Here is a 21814-nt window from a genome sequence, read left to right as displayed (position 1 = left end):
ACAAGAAATATTAAAAGAAGTCTTGAAATGATGGTAGACAGTAACCTGAATACACGCAAAGAAATAAAAAACAATGGTAAATATAATACTAAGGTTTTATGAAAGTATTGTGGAATGTGTTGGTATGCATCATGGGAACACAGGCTCAGGCACAACAGAGACTACCAGCAAATGACCGCTTTACTGTTTACATAGCACAAAGGGTCAAAAGAGCAGGAGAAAAGATCCCACATGGACCTGTCTCCTGGATAGGCAAAATGCTCAAGTCAGAGTAAGTGAACGGCAGTTCTGTATGCACCAATTCATGTTGGAGATGAGAGACCAATTTTGTTGGCCCCTTGGGGAGGGAAACTGCTTCACAGTTCTATATACCTCACTTGGCATTGGAGAGGGATACCTGCACTGCTTGAGTGCTAGGCTTTTATATACTCCAGCTGAAAGGGGCCCAGCCAATGAGCAACCTTTCTGCCCTGGCAAGCAACTGGAGTTGGTTAAAATTTAACATCTCCAACTGCTTGTGGTCTCTTGCAAAATAGAAATATGCTGAATACTTGTGAGCAAATTAGCACAAATGAAAACAAATACATGCATGCAAACAAGCTAGAGGGGAAAAGGAGGAGGAGTTTAGGCAAAAGCTGGGAAATGGCCATGGAATGTGACCATTTCCCCAAGTATGAAAATATTTGTTTGTAATTGTTTTTTTGTCCTATATGCTTTACGAGAAAATTGCAAAGCAATAAATGTGTTGTGATCTTATAACATATAAGATACAACTTGTAAGACAATAGTACAACAGAGGAGGAAGGGAACAAGGTATATTACAGCAAAGTTTTTCTATATTATTGAAATTGAGTTAATATTAAACTGAACTAGATTGCTTTAAGTTAAGATACTAATTGTAATTCCCAGGGCAATCACTATGAAAATAATTCAAAAATATGTAAGAAAAAAAAATCAAGGAAATAAAAAGGTACACAAGAAAATATCTATTTAACATAAACAAGAAAGGAATTAAGAAAAAGAGGTATAAAAAAGACATAAGACACATAGAGAACAATAGCAAAGTGGCAGATGTAAGTCATACCTTATAATTCATGACATTAAATGTAAACAGACTAAACATTCCAATCTACTGTCAGAGATTAATAGAATGGATAAAAAACATATCTAACCATATGTTCTCTACAAGAGGCTCACTCTAGATGCAAAGACATAAATAAGTTCAAAGGAAAAAGATACACCATGCAACAGTAACCAAATAAACTGGAGTGCTTATACTAGTAACAGACAAAATAAATCTTGAGACAAAAATTATTGTTAGAGGCAAATAAAGACATTTTATGAAATCTTCCATGAGGATGATATAGATGCTATAAATATATGTGCACCTAATAACAGAACTCCAAAATACCTGACGCAAAAACTGAATTAAAGGAATAATAGACAATTTAACAATAAAAGATGCAGATTTCAATACCCCATACTCAATGAAGGATAGAAAAAACTAGTCGGATTCAATTCTACCTACAACATATATACCCAAAAGAACTGAAAGCAAGAATTGGAATATTTGCACATCAATGTTTATAGAGACACTATCCACAACTGCCAAAAGATGGAAGCAACCAAGTGTCTACCAACCAATGGAGGAAGAAATAAAATGTGGTATATACATACAACAGAATATTATTCAGCCGTAAAAAGGAATGAAATTCTGATGCATGCAAAAACATGGATGAACCTTGAAGACATCATATTGAATGCAATAAACCAGACACAAAAGAACAAATACTGCATGATCTCACTGTTTTGAAACAATTCAAATACGCAAACTCACAGAGTCAGAATCTAGAATATAGTTTACCAGGGAACAGGGTAGAGATAGGGACTCAAAGTTAAGGTTTAAAATGTTAAGAGTTACTATCTGGAATGGTGGAAATATTTAGATAATGGATGGTGGTGATAGTAGCACAACATTAACACAATTAACAGCACTGAGATATATATCTAATATGATTAAAAAGGGAAATGTTGGATTGAAAATATGGTAACAATAATTTTTTTTTTAAATACATGGAACTACACCACACAAAGAGTGAACCCTAAGTTAAACTAAGTTCTTACATAGCACAATTGCAAAACTGTGCTATCACCAATTGTAAACAAATGTTACACTCTAATGCAAGATGGTGGGGGGGTGGTATATGGGTATACTGTATTTTGTATATGATAGTTCTGTAAACCAACAACTTTATTAATTAAAAAAAAAAAACTAAAAGGAAAAAAAAGGCATGCCAGAGGTTTTACTTCAGTAACTGTGGGTGAAAATTTTCCTAAAATATATCACACCTTCTCAGCTTTCTTAAGTAAAGGGCACTAACTATTATTTGACATTTTCCAGTGACTAAGGAATATTATGAATGTGCTTCAGTGGACCACAGCTATCAGTTCTGTAAAGTTCCTAGTTTTTCTCCTTAATATTAAGTGCCAAATATCATTTCCTCTCTTTCTATGCGTACTACTACTACTAGACTCAACAGTCGTTCCAGCTTCAGTCTTCCTTTATATTCTTTTCTGTAATACTGAAACAAAGAACTAAACCTGATAAGAATTCTGCACTCTAAAAAATTTAAGCTCAAAAAAGTTCTGAGAAAAACTATCAGGAAAAGTACATAGTTTAAATGCTGAAGCTTTGTGACATTTATTACAGTACTACAAAAGCACTCTTCCTTCTCTTACTTGAGTTTTTTTTCTGAGAGTTGACCTTTTGATAAAAGTGACATAATGTAAATGTACATCTTTAAGATTAGAAATAAGTTGAATTTATTTATTACATTAGAAAATATTTTTAGTGGGGTTGATGAAATCTTTGGTGTTTATATGTAAAGTCATTATATGTAAAGTATATTTATTTCAAGTATACCAGAAAATAAAATTCAGAAAATCAGGAACTTAAAATTTTTTTTTAATGTTATGTTCCAATAACAGAATTTTAAAGCTAATCCTTGCTATATAATTAAAAAAAAAAAACTGACAGACACAATTTAATTCTAAAACTACAAATAAAAAACAACTTTTAAATTTAGAACTTCTTGGATAAAGGCATACTTCTTGATGTCCCTCCAAGTTTCACTGCTACAAAGAAAAAGCTGGCCTAAATCAGCACTTTTCAAACTATATGTCATGACCTATAACAGGGAAGTGAATTCATTTAATGGACCCAGGTGAACATTTTTTTAAAAAATAAAAATGAATTTCATATACCAAAGCAGTACAGAGAGTACGGTAAATATTGTCTCATGAAACTTTACTGTAGGGTTGTGTGTTGTGTATGTACTAGGGCATGAGTAAAACATAAATTTCTTATTGTGACTTATAGTCAAAAAAATTGAGAACCACTCGTGTAGACAGTTCTCAACATTCTGTAGTTTGTCTGCAAGCAGAAAAGAGATTGGTGCTTTTCTACATACTATAACAATAACATTTGGCCATATACCATCACAAAATCAGTCATTAGCTTATAAGTCTTAGAATATGGCTTTTTCAATGAGTTTTTCTTTCCAACACACCACACAATCCATCGAAAGTGTACACTCAATGGCTTTCATTATACTCATAGAACTCTGCTTACATCACCACAATCAATTTTAGAATATTTTCATAGCCCCAAAAAGAAAAGCCCCATTCCCCTTCACCCTCCTCTATTATTGACACTTAGCTTTGGTGTGGTACCTTTGCTGTATTTGATAAATAAACATTATGATATCAGTGTTAACTATAGCCCATAGTTTGTATTAGGTGTTTTTTTTCCCCATATACCATCCTATTTTATTAACACCTCGTAGTTGTGACCAACATTTGTTATAATTCATGGAAGGATATTCTTTTATTTGTATTATTAACCTCCTTCATCATCCACAACAGGGTCCCTATGTTATACTATTCCTATTTCATCCTGTTATTTCCCCACTAGTAATACACGTGACCCTAAAATTTCCTATTCAATTGCAATCACATACCCGATTCAGTGCTATTATTTACAGATGATAATGTGCTACTGTAATGGGCAGTTCACGTGTCAACTTGGCCAGGTGGTGGTGCCCGGTTGTCTGGTCAGGCAAGCGCTGGCCTGTCTGTTGCTGCGAGGATATTTCAAGGACTTAAATCATGACCATGTTGGCCCCGGGGAGTGTCTTCTGCAATGAGTGATGCTTAATCTAATCAATGAACAGCTTTTAAGGAGGATTCAGAAGAGACATTAAGGAGGATTCAGGGGAGACAATCACTCTTCCTGCTTCAGCCAGCCAGCCTCTCCTGATAGTTTGCCAAGAGCCTTCATGGGAGCTGCCAGCTCCTAGCCTGCCTTGCAGATCTTGGACTCTTATATCCCCATGGTTGCATGAGAAAAAAAATTTCATAAATTTTATATTTACAGGTATCTCCTGCTGATGCTGTTTCTCTAGAGAACCCTAGCGAATACAGCTACCATCACCTCTATCCATTCCCAAACATTTACAATCAACTTTATTGAAAAATTCTGCAAAACTCGAACATCAGTTTCCCATTTTTTAGACTCATTCTATCTTCTGGTAAACTACATTCTAGATAATAACTCCATGGGTTTGTTCATTATATTTAGTTCATAATAGTGAAATCAAACCATATTTGTCCTTTTGTGTCTGGCACATAAGTAATGCTAAAGTTTAAAACTGAAAATAATTTTTGCTTTCCCCAGTAACATCAAGATAGCCTAAATAAACCTCTCTGCACAGGTATTTCTGATGCTTGCTACTAGTTTGAAGTAAAGCTGCTTTTCTTATTTAAAATTTTACTTCATAATGAACTATACCATTAAACAAGTTAAACACTGTCTAAATTTCATTTAATTTTCAAAATTGCAATTTAACAAAGTTATCCATAAGTTTTTGTGCACCAAAAGGATAACTTTCTGTACTTGATATCAACATACTAGGCATTTCATAAGTAATGACAAGAACTTGAATTGCATTCAAATAAAAACTATAATGGAGCAATTAATGATGAGAATTTTGATGCTCAGCATCACCTAGTGACAGACCTCTGGGTACCCTCTACATTTATTCCATATATTATTTGTTTTTGGTATATTAGGCACTGTTTTAAAAGGTACCTAGAGCTGCACAAAATAGAAGCTCTATTCCGAAGAAGCTGAAGTTGAAAAGACATACTCATAATCTTTTTAGGATAGAATCAAACAAGAGAAAAAAAAAAAAAAAACAACAGAACCTATACTAAAGAAACAGAAAATGTATTGTACTGCTAGGGTTTGTTCTAGCTTAGCAAAGAGTCATTTCTATTACAAGATTTTTCGATCACAACACACAAAAAAAGAGCAGCTTTAATAAGTGATCACTTTTTGGTATACTTAATAGCACTTAATTAAAAATGTGAAACTAATGTAAAAATAGGAACCTCTCTCATGATGATATTAATACTAGTTTAACAATGTGGTATGGGCACAAGCAGAGACGTGGAGACCAATGGAATAGAACTGAGAGCAAAGAAACGAACCCACACAGCTTTGATCAAATGAGTTTTGACAAGGTATTCAAGTCCACTCAATGGGGAAAGAATAGGCTCTTCAACAAATCATGTTAGAAAATTGAATATTCCCATGCAAAAGAATGAAGCTGGACTCCTATCTCATACCTTATACAAAAATTAACTCAAAATGGATAGCTGACCTAAATTTAAGGGCTAAAATTATAAAACTGTTAGAGGAAAACATAGGGAAATATCTGTAGGACCCTATATTGGGCAACTGATACTCAGCCTTTACACCAAAAGCATGAACAACAAGAGAAAATACAGCTAAATCACACTTCATCAAAATTAAAAATTTTCTTATGCATCTAAAGACATTCAAGCATGGTGGCTTAGAGCCTTGTACCCCAGAAAAAAACATGTTCTTAAAGTTGATCTATTCCTGTGGAATAGGATGTGGATTCATTATAAATAATGTCTCTTCAGAACGCTGCTTCAGTTAAGGTGTGGTACAACTGAATCAGGTAGGGCTTTAATTTGGACTACTGGAGTCCTTTATAATTAGAGCGAAAGTCAGAGAAAAAGTCAGGGGAAGGAGCCTGAAATAAACAGAACCCAGAGAAGCAAGGAGAGGCCAATATGTGGCCATGTCACATGTGCACTCCCATGTGGTAGAAACGCCCAGGACCATCAAAGAGTTCGAGGAGTAAGCATCGCCTTGATGATGCCTTCATCTGGAATTTCTCTAAGCCTTAAAACCATGAGCCAATAAATTCCCATTGTCTAAACGAACCCATTGCATAGCATTTGCTTTAGCAACCAAGAAACTAAAATAGCAGCCAAGAAAGTGAACAGATAATCTACAGAATGGGAGAAAATATTTGGAAACCACATCCTGCAAAGGGTTTAATATTCGGAGTATAGAAAGAACTCCTACAATCCAACAACAAAAAGACAAACCATCCTATTAAAGAATGAGCAAAAAACCTGAACAGACTCTTCTCAGAAGAAGATATACAAATACTAGTTTATCATGATCTGTAAATGCAAAAAATCTAAAAAAGTAAAAAAAATTATCTAATAACCAAGTCTTTAATGAAGTCTGACTAAAGCAGTACATTAGAAAGAAAGAGCTCTCCCTTAAGCGCTCCTAAACTGAATAGTGTGTGCTCAGATATTCATTTTACCATTACTTAAATTGTATAAATACACATTATGGATATTTGTTCTGTGTGTGCTCTGTTTCAAAAAGGTAAAAAAGAAAACAGAGCATAACAGGGATAATGGGTGATTTTGCAGCCCAACTTCTAATAACCATCCTGGCTTTACAATGGTTTTAGAAGTTCAAACCTGAGGAAACTGGAGCTCTACTTGACTGTCAGCCTGTATTTACCTGGCCTCCATGGATCTCCTGAAGAAAACACCCCCTAATTCTGCTCCTAAATCTTTTCAAAATGCCAACTAAAAATATTCTCTGGAAACCTGATTTCCTTTTCTTTCAGAATTGTCAATACAAAACAAAAGTAACTCAATCATCAGCTGGTCACAAGCTACTCTTTCTCTGATTTACAGATGTCTAACTTAACTGAAAAAGATGTTTTCCTTAAAAATAAGGAAATAAAATGAAGTAAAGAAATGAATGGAAGATTTAGAAAATAGAGTTATTTCTCAAAACCTGGTTGGGATCTTCCTTTTCATTCCAAAGAAGTAGAAAGAAATTAAAAAGTAGATTCTCTTTCTCAAGTAATCACAGCAATGGAGATAAGAATGGAGCAACAGACAGAGCATTCAGATACGAATGTTGATAATGTTAATTCCACTTTAGGATAAAAATTCCTGAGCATGCTACAGTAGGGAATAATAAATTGTTGAATTAACACCCAGGATTGTGACAAGTTGAATCTCGTTCCAACACTGTTCTTTCCCCATGTTATTTCAGGATCAACGCAGACCATTTTGGGAAGAGCTACTAAAGAGAAGAAATTATATTTATACCACTGAAATCGGATTTACGTGGCATAAGTTATCTTTCTTTAGCTTTGTTTTTCCTCCTTATCTATATATTCTTCATTGCAATGTAGCTCAATAATTTGAATACCTTGATTTTAATACATTTTATTGGGTGCCTCCAAAATAGAGCAGTAAATCTCATGAGCATATATAATCTAGAATTCTGAATGATGAAACGAGGTCAATGTAAAAAAAATCTGAGGTAAAAACAATGTGTGGGGAAAGATATGTAAGTAAGATTTACTAGCATTACATTGCTTCATTAGGTTAGGGCAAGGTCTATGCAATTCAATATTTTTCAGCTTTTCTTTTTCATTATATATTCTCCTGAAAAAAAGGGAATTAAAAAAAAATTTTACTGAGAAATCTTCACACACATACAGTCTATATACAATCAATGGCTCACAATATCAACACATAGCTATGTATTTGTCACCATGATAATTTTTAGAATATGTGCATCACTCCAGAAAAAGAAAAAAACTCATACCTCCCATACCCATTACCCCTCCCTCTTCTATCCATTTTTTTCTTACTTCTTATCCCCCTCATTATTTATTTATTTATTTATCCTTATTTTTTTTACTCATCTGCCCATACCCTAGACAAAAGGAGAATCAGACACAAGGTTTCACAACCACACAGTTACAGAAACTATATAGTTATATAGTCTTCTTCAAGAATCAGGGCTACTGGTACACAGTACTTCCCTCTAGCCACTACAATGTACCATAAACTAAAAACAGATATCTATATAATGCATAAAAATAACCTCCAGGATTACCTCTTGACTCTGTTTGAAATCTCTCAGACACTGAAACTTTATTTTGTCTCATTTCTCTCCTCTCTCTTTTGGTCAAGAAGGCTTTCTCAATCCCATCATGCTGGGTTCCAGCTCATCCGTGAGTCCTGTCCCACATTGCCAGGGAGATTTACACCCCTGGGAATGATATACTATACAGAGGGAATTGCAATGAGTTCACCTGCTGAGTTGGCTTAGAGAAAGAGGCCACATATGAGCAACAAAAGAGGTTCTCTGTGGGTGACTCTCAGGCATAATTATAAATAGGCTCAGTTTCTCCTCTGCAGACAGATGTTTCATAAGATTGAATGCCAAGATCAAGGGCTCAGCTTATTGAACTGGTTGTCCCCACTGCTTGCAAGAATATCAGGAATTCCCCAGACGAAAAAGTTTAATATTTCCTCCTTTCTTCCCAGTTCCCCAAGGGGACTTTGCAAATACATTTTTATTCTCTGTCCAAATTACTCTGGAATATATCAGGGCATTACACTAACCTGTACAAACCAACAAGATCTCACGCCCTATTCAAGATTCCATATAATTGGGGGTGCAAGGGTAGTTCAAGTTCAGTGGTAGAATTCTCGCCTACTGTGTGGGAGACCTGGGTTCAATTCCTGGCCCATGCACGTCCCAAAAACAAACAAACAAGCAAACAAAAGAAAGAAAAACAAGCAAAAATTAAACAAATGGTGCTGCAATAACAGGACACTTACATGGAAAAACAATGAAATGTGACCCCCACCATACAGGAGGGAATTTTGATTTATTCTTTAATATTGAACAAATTTGAGTATAAAGGATGCTGATCACTAAAATGCAAGTATGTTTATCAATTAAAAATGGGAGAAAGGAAAAATGGATGAAGGAACTACTAGTACAAAGCTTTTTGATTCAACCATATATATATGGGTAGAACTGTTTCTATCCATGTTCCTAAATGAACATGCTCCTTTAGTGGAATCTTTTAAAGTAATTAATCACAAATGTTATTAATCACTTAGTAGGAATATGGAAAAGAGTAGGAATATTAAATGATGATATTAAATCACATTCAGATAATTTCTAGAATTTAATTTCTAATCAAGGTCCTATTTACTTGCTTAGTACTACTGAAACCAAAGTACAGAGCATGTTCTCAGAATACCAAACAATTGTTTGCCTGGAGAACTGAGAAGGTATGGTGAAAGGTGAGCCGAGAAAGGAAACCTGGAAGTCAATTCTATAAGATGGTAACGAAAGTTACCATGTTATGATGCAGGCAACCAGACAATTCAGAAAATGTTTATGGTCATTTTTTAAAGTCTCATAGAACATCTGGACTCAGAGAAAAATGTTAATGGGATAAATGAATATTTAAATTTAGAAATACTTTCAAGAGCATTAAGTGAAATGAAAAGGAAGCCAAAGATTGCTATATATTATTTATTCCCTAACACAGTTAAATTTTTTTATAATCCCTTTGAGCTTTTTAAATTAATTCATTCAGAGAGTATTAATCATCTACTGAATGCTATTCAATGTATTCTATTTAGAATTACAGAATCTAAAACATGATCTTTTCCCTCATAGAACTTACCTTCTAGCAGCAGAGAATGACATGGGATTTATATACATACAAGAAATATATAAAAGGAGAAGTGATCAAATCTACCCGGGAAGAAATTAGGAAAGGTCCAGACAGGAGGTAACATTTGATCTTATTCTTAAAATAAAATCATATTTGCCAGACAGACAAATAGAGGGAGGGCATGCCAGATAAGAACATGCAGGAACCAAGACGCAGAGGAAGAGACCTATCAGTCACAGGGGACTTGTAAAATCTTGATGATTAAGGTAATAGAAGTGGCAAAGCATAGATGACACTTGAAAGAGAGGTAGAAGTCGGGTAAAGAAAGGGTTTGCACTGCAGCTAAGTTTTGTAAAAGCCACATTCCAACTGAAAATGGCTCTGAAAAGTACTAACACATTCCTTAACATCTGCAATACCAAATGCACCTCATCCATTACAAAAAATATCTAAAAGCAACAACTGCAAAAGGTAAATTCTAAAAGATCCACCACCATTAATACTTTGAAATATCTTGTTAAATGTTTATTCGTTGCTTCTTTTCTCTTTTGCTGTTTACAAGGGATAGGATTCCTTTCTTCAAGGAAAGATGGAGCCAATTCTCCTGTGTGTGGCATAATGTGGGTATCACTTTGCCTAGGAGGCATGAAACAAAAATGACCTCAAAACTACTATCAACTGCCACATCATGTATGGTGCTGAATAAACTTTTCTCAGTAATCAGTCCCAGAGATCTATATAAGAAATAAGGGAAATAAGTCATTTTTCTGTCTTCTTAAGTAAATGCCTTCCTGCAAAATTGTGGACACACATGAATGAATTACTCTTGGTTACCTACAAAGAGCTATTTATTTGCAATTCATAAAAGAAGTACTGTACATAGTTGCAAATGAACAGATTCCACAACACACCTAATTAAAACTGTGTGCAGTCATCAATTTAGAAGCCCAGAAAATAAAGTAATAGATTTCTGATCTGAAGATTACAGCTGATTAAGCTATATCATTCCCTCTGGGATGAGAGTCCAGTTGTTTATCCAGTAAACAGAATGAGTTTATCCTATCCCACTCAAACTTTTTTGATAGGTAATCCATAATTTTTATTCTTGTAAATGTATGTAACATATTTTATACATTATGCACTGGCATAACTAAACTGTTCTTCGTAAGCCAAATTAGAAATTTTACACATCAGCTGACACTATATCACAGTGTGACTTTTTGGACAACAAATTAATTTCTGAAAAATCAAAAGACTATTTCCCAGAAAAGCAGTATTTTATTCCATCCTACTCTTATCCCATTTTCCACCAATGGTAAAAAAATACATATATAAAAATGTCGACAGCTAACACTTACTGCCTACTTATTGGGTACAAGGTACTGTTTAATAAGCATTTAAGCACTGATTGTGTCATCTGATCTTTACAACAATCCTATGATATACAAAACACTATAATTCCTATTTTATAAAAAAACTGAAGTACACAGAGGTTATATAACTTGCCACAAATCACACACTAGTAAGTGATAAAGCTGGGATTCAACATATACAGTTTGTTTCCAGCCCTTCTTTATAATCTTGTCTTTCCTGTATATAGATGTCTCATAAGCTTAATACAACTGACATAGAAATCATTATGAATGACATGGGTAAGGAATCATTAGCATCAAATGACTATATATTCTCTACTGTACATTTGGGAAGGAAAAATAACAAAGTTAAAGAATAGATACAACAGACTAAAACCTTATTCATTAAGAACGTGTCTAAATGGAGAGGTTTATTAAGAGATTTTTTTCATATTTTCCTTTCTAAGATGAGAGTGCCTCAATTTAAACTTTACTTTTTTTTGCATGTACATGTTTTTTAAGAACGAATTATGCACATAAGTGGAAGGCTTGCTTCAACAGTTTAATATAACAATTCCATTGATCATCTAATATATACTAAGCAATATGAATGACTGGATATATAAATACAATTAAAGCATGAACTCTAAACATGGTAAGTTTACATATAAATGAAATACAGATTTAACAAAAACAAAAATAATGTGGCAAAGTTTAACAGAGAGGATATTTATGAAGTGAAAGGATGGCACACTGAGCTGGAATTATTGGATCTGCCAGAAAGGCAGTAGAGAGAACAGTAAAGTTTCCAAGAAGAAGTACTAATTCTCAGCTAGTATTTAGATGACGAAACAGAAAAACTGGCAGTAGAAATCATCTTGAACAGAAACTTTGGGTAGAAAAAAATATATGCAAAAGCATGTTGACAGACTCCAATTATGTGGTATGGCTGGAGCATAAAATTTAAGGCAAGAAGTGAGAAAAGATGAGCTGCAATAAAGGCTAAATCATAAAACTCCAATAGAAAAACTCAGACTGATGATCAGGATCCACTGAAGGAATACAGGAAGGCAAACAAGCCTATCCATTCATTCCTAAGTTGCATTTTCATCCTCAAAATTTTATAGGGGACCACCTCCCACTCCAAATTGAAAAAATAATTATTTTTAAAAAAGGTATTCTAGACTTTAGGTGCCGAAGTTTGGATTGAACCAGAAATTACACAGCATAATAACACAGTAAACCTAAGAATTATCAAAATGACAATTTACTTTTAATTTCTTAGAGTAACAAATTGATGAAATGTTGCAATAAGATTTAATTTGGATTGGAACAATCTGTAATTGTATTTTAGTTCCGGATCAAATCTTCGATCAGTTTAAATTCTAACTAAAATATATAAACAACTCTGAGGAATAGGAAATTTACATTATTTGATTTCAAGCTCTAATTTATTTCACATTGAAAGGCAATTGAGAGTCTACATTTGGAACCGGTATGCAACAGTAACAATACTTAATGTTTACAAAGTGCTCTAAATATTCAAACTCCTTTCCAGACATTATTTCATTCCTTTAATAAGCTTATTCTGGAAGTATAATTTACTTCATGTTATTTGTAATGAAAAGAGCAGAGACAAGATTTATGGACAGCATGAGTCAGGGAATATACTGAATAGAAAAATCATCTAAAATCAAGCCATGGAAAGTACATTAATTTACATTAAATTATACCTGTGTCTATTCTGTGATTTACAGGGCAAGACACTATATGACACTCAGATTTGAGGTAGTCTAGTAAAAGTAACATCAAGGCTTGTTTTCATACAAGCCTCAATTCTGCCAAGGCCAATCTGAAAGTAGACTTGGAAAGGAAGTAACAAAAAAGTCCAAAAATAAAAAAAAAAGTGCATACCTTTAAAGCAGCACTGATGACATAATGTAAGGGAGGTTCCATGGTGAACTTTGTTTTACTATGCGAAATGTCAGCTTAACTCATTCTATGGGGACAAACTTACTACCATGACAGAGTCAGCTTCTTAAAAACAGAAAACTATATGATACAGATAGAGGTATAAACCTAAGTGTAGTTATTAATGCTGAAAGGTCAAGGTATAAAACAGAAGTCGAAGTTTCCATTCCTATATTAGATCAAGCAAGATTCCACTATTAAACCATAGTTCAAGATGCCCAACAACCATGTGAAAATTCTTAGAACCAACAGTAACTATTTAAATTCTGGTCAACTTGCTTATTTTCAATCTTACCAAAATGGTGAATCATGAAATTTATGGTCTTTCCCTCTTTGAACTAGCTGCTAAGAAGCGCAGAGCAAAATTTATTGCAAATGTAGACATCTTAAGTAAACCTGCTTCAGTCTTTCTCACCTTTACCATCTTCATGTCATTTCTCTTTCACCCTATTTCTTTCTTTTTTAAATCTGAATGAATTTTGTAAACTGCCTTAAATCCTTTCTGTAACAAAGCAGAAATGTAAATTAACTAGATAAACAAATAGTAACAAAAAAAGTAAAGCAAATAGTACCTTTACATCAAAATTGCAATCAAGTCTTCTAATTAATACGATAAAAGCACCAGATGAATTATCTTTTAGTGGTGGAGGCACTATAGGTTCACAGGCATTCTCTGGTTTTGAGTTAATCAGAAAACCCTGAAAGAGAATTGACAGTAAGTTATCTCTTTGATTTATTCAATGAATCAATTCAACTCAGTTCTACAAACATCTTTTGAATTTGTGTTATGAATTATAATAGATGCATTATCCAACAAAGATAGGTCTTTCCCTCCAATCATTCACAATCACAGAATTTCTAAAATACATTTGGTTTCACATACTTTTAGCTTTTTTTAAAAAATAGTTTCATCTTTTTAACTATTGAAGTTTAAAAGAAAAAGTCAACCATAAGCCACTCACCTCAAAGACAACCACTGTAAATATATTGGTATATTTTCCAACAATGTTTTATGTTTCTAAACTAAGCAAATACTTTTTTTAAAGTAACTTTTAACTTTCTTCCATGTTATCAAAGCAATTAAACTGCACGGCACTTTTAGGAATTTATCTTACAGAAACACTAGTTTGGTAATATAAAGGTATATAGAAAGACTGCTACATGTACTAGAAACCACGTAAATCAAGAGGGCAGTCATTTTATAAATGGTAGTATATTTATACAATAGAATAATAAGGCCATTGAAAAGAATAAAGTAGATCTATATACACTAAATTGAAAAGATGTTCATAAGATAAATACTAATTTTAACAGAAAATAATAAGTTGCTTTCCCAGGAATGCAGGAAGTTTTGACATAAGAAAATATATTAGAACAAGAATTTGTATTAATACACGAAGATAGTAAAACCATAATTATTTCAACAGATGTAAAAACTTAATAAATACATAAACAAACACACAAAAAAGATTGTTTCAGGCTAAAAAAAGCCTTGAGCTTTCTTTCCCTTCAGCTTGCACTGAGTGGCAAATGAGTAAAATTAAGAACAGTATACGCAGTGATAGAGTCAACCAAAAAGCTGAAAGCAAGGCACTAGTATATCTTTGCCTTAGTAAACATTCAAAAATGCAAGCAGGAAGAAAGGAAGACAAGTGGTAAGTTGTTAGCGAATATCTAAAGTTATGAAAAAGCAAGTGGTTAAACTTGTTGAACCATAGCACTGAACACTGGTGTGTTAATCTTTGCAATAACCCTGTGAGTTAACTAGTTACTATTATCCTTATTTTACAGATGGGGAAATGAAGGCTCAAAAAGGTAAGGTAATTTGCTCAGTGTTACCATGTAGCAAGCATGCAATCCAAGAAAGACTTGACTGGAGCCTGTGTTTTTCACTACTATCCTGTTATGCCTCCTCAAGACAATATAATTAGGTAAAGAACAGGCAAAAAGAGGAGGAATGGACATTTACCAAAATGAACAAACCAAAATGTTATTCTAAAAGGCAATTAAAGTAGATCCTAAAATTTGATACAACTACTTTAAACAATGATCATGTCGATGGAACTTTTCTGTCCTTTTGTATCCAGACATAGACCAAAACAGTTCAAGTGATCAATTAGACTTTGAAACCAGCTAAAGTTTTCTTTATGTAAGGCAGGTGAATTTATTTATATCACTGATTTTCTAGCTTGTTAAAAACATTCACTGCCTCTAATTCTTTACTTATCAGAGCACTCTTCTAAAATCTGCAAATAACTTGCATATACCAGGCACAATTGCTTTCTTTCCCAAAACAGATAGAGACTAGTCTTCTTTTATGCAGTAAAAATATCCTTTAACCAGTAGTCACATAACATTGTTTCAAATTCCTTTAATATTATCCTCTCATTTAGTGAGAGCTATTTAACTATGAGGGTGGATAAGTAAGACTAAGGTCCCAACAAAGCAATTTATATCTGGAAAGAACTAACAGAACCCAATACATACAAGCAAACAAGGTACAGACAATATGCTATAATACTGCAGGGAAAGGAGCAATTCATTCTAACTGCGGGAGGCAGTAACAGAAAAAGTAGTGTGTGACTCGGCTCTTCTTCTATGTTCCAGTTTGGTGACAAAAAGTAAAATTACTAGTTAAGTATGATCTGATGAATATAACAACAGATAGGAACTAGCATTCTTCATCTGTTCTAGACCTATTTCCACTGATCTACTATAAAATCGAATTGGGTTTCTGGCAAACATCATACAACTGTTTCAATAAATTTTTGACATATCTTACTAGTAAGCCATATTTTCCCTCTTTTCAATATCTATTTTTCAGGGACCAAGGATAAGAAGTTAGTCTACTGACAATCTGCAAATTTGATGACTCTGAATTTGATGCGCATGTTTTTGCAGACTGCTGAGGAAAACAATGAATAAGATAAAAATCTGGAGGTTTAACTACTTAAAAGTTAAGACTTTAACTGGATTAAAAGAAAAGGTTTAAAAAATCCTCTCACATCACCTACTCTTTGAGACCAAAGGAAGTAATGTTCATTTGTCCAGAACCTAAGTTTTTTATAGCACATAATCTCACTCAACCTGTCTGAACAGCTCATTTAAACAACGCAAACACAGGGAGCCCAGAATAAGAATGAGAGCCTTTAATCCTGTATAGTTTAATGTAATGCCTGGATACATCCTAGAGTATATTAAGCAGATAATAAAAAAGTATTGGCAAAGTTCCCTGAGGGATGGGAGAAAAAAAAAATGGAACTATTAAATTTTACTACCTTAGAAACCCTGGATACTGTATCAAACATGAGGGACACCCAAATCAATAAGGCCAAACCCTTGATCTTGAGGCTTGCTCTTGATAAACTTACGTATGTAGCAGTGAAGCTTAGCCTACCTATAGGTATGCCTAAGAGTCATCTTCAGAGGGAGGACCTCTGCTGTTGCTCAGATGTGACCTCTCATTCTCTAAGCCTAACTCTCCAAGTGAAATCATTGCCCTCCCCAATACATGGGACATGACATCCAGGGGTGAAACTCTCCCTGGAAGCATGGGAGATGATTCCCAGGAATGAGCCTGGCCCTGGCACTGTGGGACTAACAAATGCCAACCTCACCAAAAGGAGGAAAAGAAGTGTAACAAGTAAGGTATCAGTGGCTGAGAGAGTACAAATAGAGTCGAGAGGCTACTCTGGAGATCAATCTCACGCAAGCTTCAGATAGACACTGCTACCTATCAGAGCTTGCCAAACCCCAACCAAGACCAATCCTGTCAATTCTAAAGAATACCTAGGGCAATATATAAGATTCTACAAAGGTTTCATGCACTAGTATAACTTTCCAGAAACCTACAATCTCCAGATGGGTCCCTGGACCAGTTAAGTCCTGAAATGTAGAGGGCCCAGCCTCTCCATAACATCAACTAGTTCCACACTCCTATCCCGTATTACTGACAGATCCCTTCTAACATGAAAAAGTTAGAATGACCATAGTCCAAATACCCCTAAAGAGTCACAGAAAGCTCAAAGGTAATGGTGGAGTTATACAGAGAAGGTAGGGTTTAACAAATGAGTATGATGGCTGAATTATTATATTGATATTTCTTTTAGTCTCCAGTACCTTAGAGGAAGCTAGAAATTGTGCAATTGTAACCCATACCAAATTCCGAAATCTGTTCTACAACTAGTTATTGTGATGTACTTTTAAATTTACTGCTTTTTTGAAAACAAGAGAAGGAAAAGTATAACAGAGTAGACAGGATTTAACAAACGAGTATGACTGCTGAATCATTATACTGATATTTCTTTCGGTCTCCAGTGTCTTGAAGCAGCTAAAAGAAAACACAAAAATCATCGAACTGTAACCCATGTTATATTACTCGTTAAAATGTACTTGGAAATTTATTGCTTTTTTGTTATTTATGTTATATTTCACAATAAAACATTTTTTAATCTCACAAATTAGACATTACATTTGTTGCATTATTCACAGTAGTAACTGAATATAATTCATCTCAAAGTTACATTTCACACTGTATACTAAGAATCTGTAGGCTTCTCTCTAATAGCCTCTTAAGGTTGTACATTTTATTCAATTAGCTATAATTCATATTTTAATATAAACTAATTGTAAGATGTCGTAAAAATACAATAGGCCCATTAATAATTGAAATCATTAAAAGCATATTAAGAATTCTAAGTCAGTAGTATAATACTATCTAGGCCAACCATATAATTTTTTAAAATGTACACTATTAATGAAAAAGTTCAAAAACTTCAGAAACACAATGTGCCTTATATTATATTCTAAGAATATCAAGACTTTAATAATAACTTTTAAAACCCTAGGCTAATATACTTGTTTTTCACATGCACTGAGATTAAAATACAAGTCAACAGCAGAGAGACATAATGTTTGTATGCAGCTTTAAAATCGCCCATCTTAAATTCTTCAAATGAGAACCACTGAATGATTTTTCTTAAAAAAATTTGTTAATCCATTCTAGACATATTTCTAAACCCAATTCATTTTATATGGTTTCTGGCAAACACATTATACAACTGTTTCAACAAATTTTTTGACATGTATTGCCACTAAACCATATTTTTCCTTTTTTCAGTATCTACTTTTCAGGAACCAAAGGCAACACATTAGTATATTAACAATCTGCAAATTTGATGACTCTGAATTTGAGTCTTTCTGCCCATTGATTTATTGGTTTATCTAATGGATAAATCAATTTAGCATTTATTGATTATCTAATAGGTAATATGCTCAACTTCCACTTTCAGCCATGACAAAATAACAAGGGTTAGTTTTACCCTCTTACCTTAAGCAACTAGAAAACCAAAAAAAAAATGAAATTAGTTTTTGAACATCATTGGCTAATAGGGAGTGCAGGACAGTGATTCCTGAGAAGAGGGAAACAAATGAGATGAGCCCTATGAGTATCTCAGCTCACTGCCTGAAGAGATTCCTGGCCACACAGCATAGGGCAGAGGAACCCAACAGAGACTGGGGTTCTCAATGAGTCCAGGAGAAAGAGTTCAGAGTTTGGGAATGCCAAGACAGCTAGATTTCGTGGAGCAGATTATCAGGGAAGAAGGAGTTGTAAAGGGAGAAGGCTCCAGATACCTACAGAGGGGTCCTTTAGTCTTTGACTCAGTCGTTTTCTGCATATGTGTGTGAGCAAACTACCAAAACTAGAGAAACAACCATCAGAAAGCATACAGAGCAATCCCTGTAGCTAACACACAGGCTGGAAACAGTCCATGTTCCCAACAGTCAGAGTAGAAAAACCTTCTAACACATTAAGCATGGAGCAGAGTCCTCAGAAGTACAGCCTGAGAAACAGGTCAAATTAGCCTGTTCAAATTTTCATTTGAAGCAAATGAAAATAAAATCATAACTCATAAAATTTTGTGAACACAGATTAAAAAGTACATGAAGGGAAATTTATAGCACTAAATACCTATATTAGAAAGAGGAAAGTCTCAAATCAATGACCTTAAATTCCACCTAAATAAACTAGAAAAAAGAAGAGCAAATTAAAGCCAAGATAAAAAAAAAGGAGGAAATAATAGACAATACCCACCTTCCTCCTACTACTTCTTTGGATATAGTGTATGATTAGCTAGGTTTAAAGACACTGAATAGCTTACCCACGGGCAGAGCCAGAATTTGAAGCTCAGTGTCTCTGACCCAAAAGCCTTTTTCTGCTTAGCATATTAGCACACTGTTCATCTTCAAAAAGATAAGGACAAAACAAAGACTAACTTCCAGGTTTCCCTATTCTCAGTCCAGCACTCCAAAAATTTTAGCATTGTGCTAATATAATTACCTCTTCTGTGACAAAACTTCACGTTAATTGAATTATTAACATTTTAGTTTATCTTTTTTGCTTCTTCTTCTACCTCCCAATATTTTCGTATTATCCCAGCATCTTTCTTTAGATTGCATAAAATCTGCAATGTGGTTTACAGATGAGTGGTGTTTCAAGTTATTTGAAACTGTTGGAAGTTAACTATTATGACAACTAAACTGAAGTCCTAGAATACACAAGCTTAATAAAATTAAGGATAACAAATAAAAAAGTCATTATTATCCCTATTTTAGAGAAGAAACTTATGGTTCAAAAAGTTAACTTGGGGGCGGGCCACAGTGGCTCAGCAGGCAGAGTTTCTGCCTGCCGTGCCGGAGACCTGGGTTCGATTCCTGGTGCCTGCCTATGCAAAAAAAAAAAAAACAAAAAAGTTAACCTGGCCCAGAATATTCCGCTAGTAGTTGAAGGTATTATTAATCAAACTCACAGAACCCTGATTTAAATAATACTATTTCCCCCCCAAAATACATTGTTTTTTAAATTTAATATAAACACAAAAAGAAAACAACAGAGATGAGTTCGGTGAGTTTGAAGAGTGTTCTTTAATACTATTAAAATAAATAGTATACTACTATTATGCTACTACTATTTCCTTTATTACTTTGTGCTATAAATACACTTGGAAAAGAAAATAGCTCAAACCATTTAAAAAGTGAATTATAAGGTATTAAGAAGGGAATTGGTAGCATCAAATCAAAGAGAGCTCTATATGGAGAGAGATTTATATAGAATTTCTATATAGAGAGACAGCTGATTTGGAATGTCAATGTAATTCTTACTTTATTTCAATACTTTTATTCCAACTAATAGGTTAATTGTTTACGAAAAGAGTCCCAGCTTTAGTCAAGGATTCACGTTCAGATTTCACTGCAGAGCAAATTTCCTTAGCATCTACTATGTGATTATACATTCCAAAAATGACAAGTGAACACCAGTCATAAAAATTTTATGTGGTTCAATTTAGTAGATGAAAGGTTAATGAACAGTGATCAGACCAAAATGTATACTGAATGAAAACTAAAAAATAATCATGGGGGTGGGCCGCGGTGGCTCAGCGGGCAAAGTGCTTGCCTGCTATGCCGGAGGACCTCGGTTCGATTCCCGGCCCCAGCCCATGTAACAAAAACGGAGAAACAGAATACAATAAAACAAGAAAATGTTTAAAAATGTTTCCCTTTCTTCCTTCTATCCTTCCTTCCTTCTCTCTGTCTTTCCTTTAAAAAAAAAAAAAAAAAAAAAATAATCATGGGTAACAGTGGTTCAAATTATGCTCCCACTGATTCCATGTAACTGTTGACAGCCCTGCATCTCTGGTCTGTGTGACCTCTTCAGTATGAAACACTCCCTGAATGAGACATAAAATAGAAACTGGTTATCAAGTGTGAAGGTGGACATAAGAGGCTGATTCATCTCCAATCTACCTCCTATCATCAGATAGCAAAATAAATCCTGACAACAGTAGGGTTTTATTGCTTAACTTTTCTCCAGCGAAGCTTTGAAGTCAAGCAGAAGACAGCCCGCACGACAGTGAACCTGAGAACAGGACAGGCTACCAGTTTCTTAAATTTGGCTTTTCAGGATCACTAAAGAACACTAATGAACAAGTGAGATAGAAAACTGTTTAATACATTTATGAATATTTTTGACATTTCCTACTTCACTATTTGTCCCCAAAGGGTCAATGTGAATTATTAATTACAGTTTTAATTCCTTATTTTAGATATACTTCTCATTAACCAAATATTTACTGAACCCCTACTAAAAGCCAGGTACCACCAGGAACTGCCTAGGGGCTGTGAGATAAAAATCCTGTCTCAAGAAATTTATATTCTATGCCAGACACTGTCTTAGAAAGACGTAAATGAGATAAAACATCTGTTGCTCGCAAGTATTTTAAAGTTCCTAGTGTTATATTTCCTGCCTTATTTTATATTTATCAACTTCTCCATTTATATACACTGAATATTGCTCTTAAATCCACTCATACTGGAAAATTTATTCAGCTAGTACCCCAAGAAAAATACATCCACATCTTCACAAATAATTATTTTGAATGCATACTCTTCCCTGAATATTTGATATATCAGTATTCATTTATTTTTTATGAGATAAAAAGTCTCAAACAAAAATTCCCTAAATATTGATGAAGCATCTTCAAAGAGGAGGTTTACTGAAGGATATCCTCAGTATTAAAGAGATAATTCCAA

The 21814-nt window shown here is 34.0% G+C and overlaps 1 protein-coding gene across 4 annotated transcripts in view; it reads right to left on the bottom strand.

Annotated features, from left to right (window-relative positions):
• Positions 1 to 21814, bottom strand: part of RNF13 (ring finger protein 13) — a 259826-nt gene that overhangs the window by 149319 nt on the left and 88693 nt on the right. For 3 of the 4 annotated variants that reach the window (XM_077160759.1, XM_077160760.1, XM_077160761.1), the window contains one exon: positions 13798 to 13923. The exons of the other annotated variant lie outside the window; for it this stretch is intronic. In XM_077160759.1, the coding sequence (XP_077016874.1) occupies positions 13798 to 13923 (126 nt within the window). The remainder of the gene's footprint in view (positions 1 to 13797; positions 13924 to 21814) is intronic. 4 annotated transcript variants of the gene reach the window in all.

The sequence above is a fragment of the Tamandua tetradactyla genome, chromosome 5, assembly GCF_023851605.1.
Source record: "Tamandua tetradactyla isolate mTamTet1 chromosome 5, mTamTet1.pri, whole genome shotgun sequence".
NCBI classification, from domain to species: Eukaryota; Metazoa; Chordata; class Mammalia; order Pilosa; family Myrmecophagidae; genus Tamandua; species Tamandua tetradactyla.
Note: the sequence above shows the minus strand (reverse complement) of the source record. Positions and strands in the feature narration are given on the sequence as shown.